General features: G+C 39.8%; 1 protein-coding gene across 1 annotated transcript in view; it reads right to left on the bottom strand.

Annotated features, from left to right (window-relative positions):
• The window catches only part of LOC103773052 (mitogen-activated protein kinase kinase kinase 9-like), a 44,831-nt gene extending 35,797 nt beyond the window's left edge, over positions 1 to 9,034 (bottom strand). Inside the window, exon 1 of the mRNA XM_008940403.1 lies at positions 8,629 to 9,034. Within this exon, the coding sequence (XP_008938651.1) occupies positions 8,629 to 8,860 (232 nt within the window). The 5' untranslated portion in view covers positions 8,861 to 9,034. The remainder of the gene's footprint in view (positions 1 to 8,628) is intronic.
• Positions 9,035 to 9,971: the final 937 nt, after the last annotated feature.

Genomic DNA, 9,971 nt, shown 5'->3' on the forward strand with positions numbered 1-9,971 from the left:
CAACATTCATCAGTTGTCACTCAAGAGAATGTCTGAAAAGAGATTTAATAATAACGCTGGTTCAGTGGAAGCCATTTCCAGGCAAACAGAAACTTGAAATTCATGATGAAAAAAGCAACAGAACTATTTTGCTTTAGCTTCAGTGAAGACATCTCTGTGAAACAGTCAAGAGCAAGCAAGCTACAGCTGACAACAGTGAAATTCAGACCTTCTTGAATACTCCAGTTTTATCTTCAGCTGAGCAGAACAAGTTGCCAGCAGCTGAGAGAGAGGGTGGTGGTGCAGTGTTGTCCATGAAAGTCCATGCACAGTAACACCTCACGCAGCAAAGCTACCAGAAAGCTGTTCACTTTCTGACGTGTCACATTTCTGGTAGTTTTCTAACCCAGCTTGCTCTGTGACCAATGAGTGTGACTACACAGAACCCTGATGAAGCATCAGGCATATCCCTGTTACCAGATAACCATAATCATATCAAAGTCACACACTATGTGACTGATTACATCACACACAAAAAAGCAAATCAATAAATCCAAGGGCATGACTGACAGACAACACTTCCAACAAGCAGAAATAGGCATATCAAGTTCTTTTAATCAAAGTTATGGGATTTTGCTTATTTTCAGGATCCTTGAGCAGTGCCAAGTCAAAAACAACTAAAGACTATTCTCTTCAGCATCTTTTCCTCAGCCTGCAGTCAAAAGATGAGAAACCAGAGGAAATCCTGTAATACTTTTGTGGCAGGTGGTCCACACAGCCTCATTCACACACACCCCACTGCCCTTACAAATGCCATCTTTACAGCAATTATCCACACCAGTGCTTTTTTATAGTGCCCCAAGAACCTCCAAGGAATCCCCAATTGTTGTGATAAGCAACACATTAGTGACAGAAATATTTGTTACTAGTAAATGGAGCTATTGGCACACTGATTATCATTTACCACACATCTAAACAGTAAGTCTACAGATGAGCATGGTTGAAGCCATGACACGGTTTAAATAAAGGTTTCCAGTTGTCATACCAACAGCAAATCTTAACATTTCTCAACAGCAAAAGCAAATTCCAGAAGCCTGGTTGATGAAGCATCAGAGGTAGATATACAGCTAAGTAGGATCTTGGCTCGTAGGTCTAAAAATCATCCAGGTCTGAAGTAGTACCACATTCAAAGCACATAGAGGATTTCAAAGATAAGGTGGTATCTACATGTGCATTAGATAAAGTTTGGTGGTTTGGGAGAACATTTTTGGTTTTAATAAAAAAAGGTGTTGTAATAAATGCTTGAGTAATACAGCAATGCTTTTAGAAAGCAGAGTGGGAAGGCTGCGTGTGGTAGCAACACTAACAGCTCGTGGGAGGGGCTGCCTGTCCTCTGGCTTCTTCCTTCTGAGGAGACCCTAGAGGACACTGGACCACGCTGCCCTTACCACCATAACAAATTTTCTACAGGCTGGGACCCAAAGATTTGTTATTATGCGAGTGAGTTCTCCTTGATCTTAAGAAGCACTGATGAAACCATACAACATAAATGTCAATCCTTACATTGCTATAGTTTCTCTTTTCAGTGCACGAGGTTGTCACTATTCCCTTTTCATACCTGGAAAAAGTTCAAGTCTGAGGAAAGCTGAATTTTCCTTTCCATCAGCACTTGGACAATTAAGAAGCAATTATGAGCTACGGCAGTCAACTTTAACAACCTTGGAAAGCAAAGTCATACCAATGAAAGTTAAACTATCCTAGAATCAGAAGTAAATGTGTACCAAAAAGCAAGTGCTTAACACCATGTGCTATTTTCTGTATTCTTTCCAACAGCTTAAGGCTTTCCTTGTCTTTTCACAATGCAATATGCAGCATCTTCAAAACGGGATACTACTTAAAATTAAGGAACCATCTTGTGTGATGAACCATCACTCGAAAGAGCAACACTCTACTTAACCAATGCTTCAAGAGTGAGTTTGTTTGCTTTGGATATGTTGAAATTACAAAAGGAATTGTCTGATGAGAAAAGCAAAAGAGAAGCTGCTGGCAGAAATCTCTCAACATTTATGTTAAGTTTATCAACATGGGAACAACAGAAAACAAACAAAAAAAAGAGCTGAAAAAGTTATTCTAGCTTCCTGGAAGTGCCACAACAAGGCAGTTCTCACTCTTGGCTTGCTACTTAGACACAGGTTTATCCCAGCTCTGTCCCAGATGGTGGGACACAGGTACACCTCCTGTAGGATGGTGCTCAGGTCTGCTCCTATCTTTTCTACGGTTCCACAGGCACAGTTTGGATAAAGTGTTCAGTGTCATAATTCTTGGTTGTTTTTTTTTCCTCAGGAACAGAAAGATCCCTGCAGAAAAAATATATGCAATGGCATGAAGATATGAAAAGGGTATTAGCTAGGTTTTTTAAAGTATAAAACACAATTTCACTTCTTAAAAATGAGAGGAATTTTTTCCATTCTTGTCTACAAAAATAAGGGAACCCAGTGTTCCAACAGCCTAAAAATCAGCATCACTTTCAGGTATAATTTACACCTTCTGAACTTACATGACATGAATCTTCTTTTTATTCTGTTCAACAAAAAGTTTTAGTATTACTGGCACGAATCTCATCATCATATTACCACATACAAAAAATTACAGTTATTTGGAATTTTTTTAACAATACAAGTGACCAGGATATCAGCACAATGGCCAATACTCTGGGGGAAAGAGAGAAATACGCAGAGTAACCAGAACTAAGAGTCATGCACCATTAGCAATATCTTATAGCATGTCCAGAGAATCAGATAATTGCTTAAGGGCAGAACCTGAGAAGTCACCTTTAATCACCCTTAGGAGTGTATTCAGGCTGTTTGAAAAGCTTCATTTCTACTGCACACGCTTTTGAAATCTAAAAAAATAAACTTAAAACAATAATAATAATAATAATAATGATAATGATAATAATAATAGTAGACATTTACAGATTTTAGCTCCCTGAAACGAACTTAGAATTTCTGCATAAAATTAATCTCCCAGCTGTTTCCCCACCCCATCCCCCAATGTAATATTATCACTTTTCTATTACAGGTCAAGGCACTGCCTGAGGCCAGATCAGTTATTCACCCAGTGTAAAGCATTCAGATGCCATTGAAATAATTTCACTGTACTTTACATGACACATTACTCACACTCATTTAATTACTCTGACAAAAGAAACCCACTCTGATAGAAGGTACAACATTCAAGAGTTAGTCAGCAAATTACATTAAGTACCAGAAGAAGCAATAATGGGGCAGGCTTTCAAACTGCTATGCCAACAGACTTTTAGCAGACCCTGGAAGAGTTTTGCTCTACAACACTGCCAGACAGAGGCTGTCATTAAGTATTCCTCCTCCTCTTCTGACAAGACCAACAGAAGAGCATCAGTTATGAATGGGTTGGGATGTGAATATTGCAACAAGGAATGAGGTAACTAATCACATTATCAAGACTGATTATATGTGACATTAAATTCCAGCTGTTCTTGGTTTGGATTTGAACAAGTTGCAAGGAATCCCTGCTTCTGAATTCTGCCTGTACTTTAGAAAAAAAGAAATATTTTAATTCCTAGGAACAACTGTCCGGAGACCATGTGAAAGTCAGCTCTATTAGTATCTTTATGAACTGAAAAAGGCTTAGAAGCTGCATCAAATAAATATGCAGAGCTATAGCAGAGTTTGGAATTCTTTAGAAAGCCAGAGCTTTGAATCTCAGGATATCTAACACAACCTCACCTCAATGGTCCAAGAAGCAACAGAGGTAAACTCCATCAGAAAACCAGAAGAAAGAGCTACTGAGTTGGCTGAATCAGAATTGTTGGGGTTTACTTTGAGCTCTGTCCTCACCTCTTTCTTTGACCTTGGCCATGTCACTACTGCTCATCTTCTGCACCACTTTGTGGAGCACAAACATGGTGACTTTTATGAAGCACTTTGCTAACTGGCACGAGCACCCTCAGCAAAATCTTTCAATGTAGTGCAAATAACAAACGTATTTTGCTGAGCCAATCAAAAAAAAAAGCAAATATGCTCTTGCTAGTTCTCTGCAGCATTAGTTAACTGGCATTATTCCTATAGCAATCCTGGTGTATCTAACACTGAGAGACAAATAGAAACAAACAGGACAAGCTTAATTATTTACAATATTTCACTAAAACCAGCAGGACTGCCCTTTTTTGATCCTAAGTACTATACGCCAATCACCTTCCTCTGGCCAGAAATGAGACTCAAATCACAGATAAGAAAAAAGGAAACTCTAAGAGCTGTACTAAACAGTGATGTTGAATTCAGTGGGCACTCCTACTCACATTTTTTCTATAGCTCTATATTTTTATATTTTTTTTTTTCTATAGCATTCAGATTATTTAGGGGCCTTCATATTGCAAGAGGCCTATTAGCAAATCTGTAACGTACACTCATCAGAGCACCAACATGCAGCAGAGGGAAATGTTACCAGTATCACCAGACAAAGGAAAGAGAAAGAAGCCAGGGAGGATTCTGTCAGATTAGTAACATTAATTTTCACATTGAATAAATTAAATCTCTTGAATCAAATGCCAAAAAAAAAAAAAAAAATAGATAAATAGTTGTGTCCTCACAGAGCAAAACAAACAAATAAATAGCCTTCCTGGATTATCTTCTTTCTCTTGTGTAGTTACATGACTGACTTGTGAGTTGGTAACACCACTGGAACATTCACCCACCAGACTCGCTGCCAACTGAAATGCCGCAAAAGAATTTCAGGGTGTCTAAAAATAAAGCAGAGGTGTTAAATTTGTTCTGCAAAGACCCTGATGTGCTCGCTTCCTGCCAGCATCCCCAAAGCAGTGACACCAGCAGCCCTCAGAACCTCCATGACTTTCAGTAAAAATCTGCCTCAAACAAACACGGTATTTAAAATGTACAGGGCACCCTAGATGTGCTAGCATTAAACATGTAGTTGTGATAATAAAAACAATTAGGACAAATGATGAAACAGAAAAAATGTCCAACTTTTTGGTTAAAAGAAGGAAAGCAGACAATTGGTTTGGAGAGTGCTTTTTGATGAGGAGAATATGAAGAAACAGACACTCCTAAGAACTGTCAAGTAATCCCTGAATTTCAGTACCTACACAAGATGAAGTTCCCTACCAAAGCAAAACCTTGCAGTCTTTACTATGCCATCACAAATGTTGAGAACTATTCTGAGCATTGTTTTGGTACCTACTACTTGAGACCACAATGCTGCAATAGTTTAGATTAAAAAGGATTTATTTTTTCCAAATCCTTATACATACATAATAGGGTCATCTCTCAGACTTGTATTAAGGTGCCCACCTGACTCATTTTATTGTTCAAAATGTAACATGACCTTCTTAAAAAGTTCATAATGAAACACTGTCCTTATGCATTCTGTATCTGCCTAAATATAGGCAGACACCTGAAAGCAAGGCGTTCTCTGATTTTCTTCTAGTAAAAAATCTGATTTAAAACAAGGCAACTCTGTTCTTTCCCCCTCTCCCATCTTGTTCTCTGACTTCCAAACTAACTCATCCTGCTGCTTCAGATGGAGAGTGCAGGTCCCAGCTGGTGCTCGAAGGCAAGATGAGATGTATGAGAATCACTGTCACTAAATATAGGCAGTACCAGTCAGTAGATCAATACAGCTGATGCTCCCATGACAGCTCTACAGTACTTGCAGATGTTTAGTGCACTAGTAAAAAAGTGCAAGAATATTCTCCCAAGTTCTTGCAAGCAGAAGCTGTTCCTCCTGCAGAGACACATCACTGCCTATCAGTTGGTGGGTGACAACTTGTGCAAAGAAAATGCTACAAGCTTGTAACAGGTACAGGCACAAACAACAATAACCTGATCTCAATTATCCACCACCACTGAGAAAAGTAAGTACATCAGAAAAACATAGAAAACACAAGTCTTATATAAATCAGGATGCAACAACATACACAGTCCACCTGAAAACAGAGCAGTGATATTTCCAAGATGCTTATTACATATAACGGGACAGGGATTTCAGCAGTGCAGTGACAGAGTGTTCAGGAAAGGTATGACTTGGGCAGTGCAAAGCTGTTTATACCACAGGTAACCAGAAGTTAAGCCTACCAGCATGTATAGGTAACACACACTTCTGGGAAAAAAAAAAAAAAAAAAACCAGAACAAAACAAAACCAAAAATGTTTGACCAACAGTTTCCCCTCTGCCCCAAACTCCATAAGCTAGCATTTAAGATACTTGCTTTACAGATATACCCAGAAAAGAACATCTCTTCAAGTGTTTAAAATAGTATACATTTTTTAAAATTACTGTTCTACCTCACAGCACAGAATGAAGAACTCTGTATTGCCAAATTAAACAGCTGTCATTCATGTCAAGCCCATACCTGAGGTTACTAATTCATTTTATTTCAAAACAGTTACAAAACAAATAATCTTCCTTAAAATATCTGACGTCCTTCCTTCCAGCACCAGCTCCTACCTTTATTTAGTTTCTCAGATGTCATACTGCTTTCTGCAGACTTAGCTGGGCTAGAAGCTTCCTATACCCACCATTTCTGTAGTAGATCTGATGGTACCTTTGTTCAAGACCGCCACACAAATTCTCTACCTCTCCCCTCCAAACACAGGACATCTTTGAACCCTTCCATAGGCATTCTCACACAACCTTCCTCTTCCTTTACTATTTCTTCCTCCCAAATGAGGAAAATTCAAGTAATACATATAGCAAACCCCTCAACTTCACCTTGACAATTCATGGCACAGCACAATTATGTGCTGCTCACTCACTGTGACAGGAGATGTCTACTTTTGCTGCTGACAGTACAGATGTTTTCTAGCACCCATATCTGTGTTTGGTTGGCGACACTGTGCACTGGTGTCCCTCTTGTTTGGCTGGCTCTTTGCTTGATACATTTCCCTGTTACACTGAGCAGCCTCTAGTCTGAATAAAACACTGAAGTATCAGGGGCTAACAGCTTTTTATTTTAGAAATAGCTTCCATTCTAAACCTCAGAAACGTTCAGATAGCATTAACCAATAAGTCCTAATAGCCTGTTAGCAAAATAAGCAACTAAGTATTTTCTGGGGTAAGGAGGAAAGGCCCCACACCTAGAGGCAACTCTTCCTTCTTCATAGATGCAGTCAGTCATCCATTAACTAAGCCAATCAATCCTTCATTTCACAGCATTTATTATTATGCCATCCCTAAGGGAAGGGTCGACATATTAGGAAATCTTTACAGACATGAAGATTGCCTTACTCTAACAGAAAGGGAAATTTTAATAGTGTAAGAATAATACCATACAAACTAATTTGAAAGCTCTCATAGTTCCCATTTTCAAACTCACTGACAACAGTTAATATTAACACTTTTTTTCTTCCTTCACAACAAACTATGTAAATTCACTGCCACATGATTTGAGGCCAAGAACCAGAGGAAAATACTGCAAGGCTTGGAAGTTTACAGCATTGTAATGGTTAATGTTAGCTTCAGTGAATCTGTTTAAGATATTAAAATTCCCATCTGTCAGACCTCTTTGCTAGGTTCTACTGCCCTCAAAGCAAAAGAGAACATGTGCTGTATCCCAGCCACCCAGTTCAGAGCACTTCTTACTAACTCAAGCCACAGATGAAAATGAATTTCCAATAACACACTTAAACCACTGCAGCCAACATGCAGGTACATGTCTGCTCCTGCCACCTAGACACAGACAAGCAGAAAGAAAGGCTGAAGAGCTGCATGCAGGCATCAGGAAAGGAGATGATGATCTATAAACCACTGGAGCCGTCCGCTCCCACACTCAGGAGTCATGTTCTATGCATGCGTTTGACTTCAAGGCAATTTTAAGTTTAGGAAAAACAGACACACTACAAAACTAACACTCAAGAGGCAGAGTAATGTTGTTAGTATTATAAGAGTAGCTATTCACCATGATTTCCAGAATCATAACTACCACAGTTCAGTCCTCATGCTCTAATGGGTCAGCTGCATCCCATGTTAAGCACCACAAACATCAGCTGAAGTCCCAGATGTACAAGAGCACACACTGGGACATATCATTTACCTGAGTTAATGTTTCTGTCAACACCAGCTCTATGAGGGATAGAGAGAAAATCCAGTTCAGCAGGGATGAGTTCAACCTCCCCTAAGGAAAACAGGCTTGTGTCTCATCTACACACCAAAACCTAACAAGTAAAATGAAAGCTTCGGAGCATTTAGCTTTCCAAAGGAGCATTTATCCTTCCAAAAAGTGGAAGCAGAATACACACTAAGTTCAACAAGACTTTCCAACAAACAGGAGTCTGCTGAATAAAACTGACACACTTTATGTGTATGTGTATATATATATATATATATATATGAACTACTAGAGAAGTACACTCCAATTACAGTTGCTTTTGCATCCAATCATTTAAGTTGCTTCTACAAAGTGAAAGCATTTACATATTTCCTGTGGTCTGTAGCACCATAATGTAGAAAAATAAACCCTTCTTGGATTGAATTAGAGATTACAGTGGTTCACAAGAAAGGATAGCTAAACTAACGTTACTCCCCTCTTTCCTTGGTAGGATTTCTTTCCAAAACCATACCCCAGCACCCTGTCTGTTCACTGTTTAGCACTTACTGTTGCTGGACTTCAGGTCGCGGTGAATGATGGGGACAATTGCCTCCTCGTGCAGGTAGTTCATTCCCCTGGCAATCTGCACTGCCCAGTTCACCAGGATGTCAGGAGGTATCCTTTTACCAGACAGCACTCTATTCAGCGATCCTCCGCGGGCAAACTCCATGATCAAGCAGAGATTAGGTTCCTTCAAACACACGCCCCTGAGGGCAATGATGTTCGGGTGCTTTAACATGGCAAAGAGCTTGGCCTCCTGGCGGACATTCTCAATGGTCTGGCTGATGTCCTCATCAGGGTCATAGCGAGCTGCCTTGACAGCAACCTCATCTCCTACCCATACAGCCCGGTACACTTTTCCAAAGCCTCCTATGCCAATGATTTCCTCCAGAACAAGTTCTGAGAAGTCGATCTCCAGGACTAGGGGGAAAAAAAAAGTAAACATTTAGCAGCTCCGCAGCCTGTACGTCAGCTGCAGGTCCACACCACCCAGCCTCACCCCTACCCTTGGAGGAAGGACCAATTTTCACTCCAAAACAGTACTGATGAAAGCAGCAGTCCCTTCTGACAATCCTTCACTGCCAAATAGTGTAGCAAAAAAGACCTTGCAGTATCATAAATCCTGTATTAAGCACGCACTCTGAATGGTGATTGAATTTGACCAATGGTGGTGAATGTCACACTTAATGAAACAGCCCCCTCAAAACACACCAAACCCTTACAGCACTGACACTCCCTGAAGGATAAACCCTCATTTCCTTCCCTCAATGACAGTATGAGATTCCAAAAATGAAAAATACGCCCACAGGCAAATCTTCACCGACTTAACTACATAGTGCTTAGTGTGACAGAGCTAAAATCCAGCACAAAACACATCTTATTTCAATGTCTCTTATTCAGCCACCACTAAACAATCTTCTAGTCCTTCCCAAATCATGCCTACTCTTCTGCACCTCTACAAGCTTTGCAGATTCATTCTCCACAATAGATCTGTTAACCAATTCTGATACTACTGACAAAGGTATGACAAACAGATGGATCAGAACACATACAGAGCATACAAAGCTAGCAATAAGAAAAACTTTTTTTGATTAATGCATGCATTTTTATTACAGAAACGACCTGAAATAACAGAGTCCTCATCTCCCTTCCCATGCACTCACAGCTACACTTTACAGGCTGCCACAGTATCTAGTGGCTACTTGGTGTTGCACAGTAAAAACCTAAAGATGCAGATCATAGAATCATTTAGGTTGGAAAAGACCTCCATCAAGTCCAACTGTCAACCCAGCACTACCACGACCACTAAACCACATCCTGATGTCTTAATTCAGCACATAAATTGCATC

The sequence above is a fragment of the Merops nubicus genome, unplaced genomic scaffold (assembly GCF_000691845.1).
Source record: "Merops nubicus isolate BGI_N331 unplaced genomic scaffold, ASM69184v1 scaffold7445, whole genome shotgun sequence".
Taxonomy (NCBI): domain Eukaryota; kingdom Metazoa; phylum Chordata; class Aves; order Coraciiformes; family Meropidae; genus Merops; species Merops nubicus.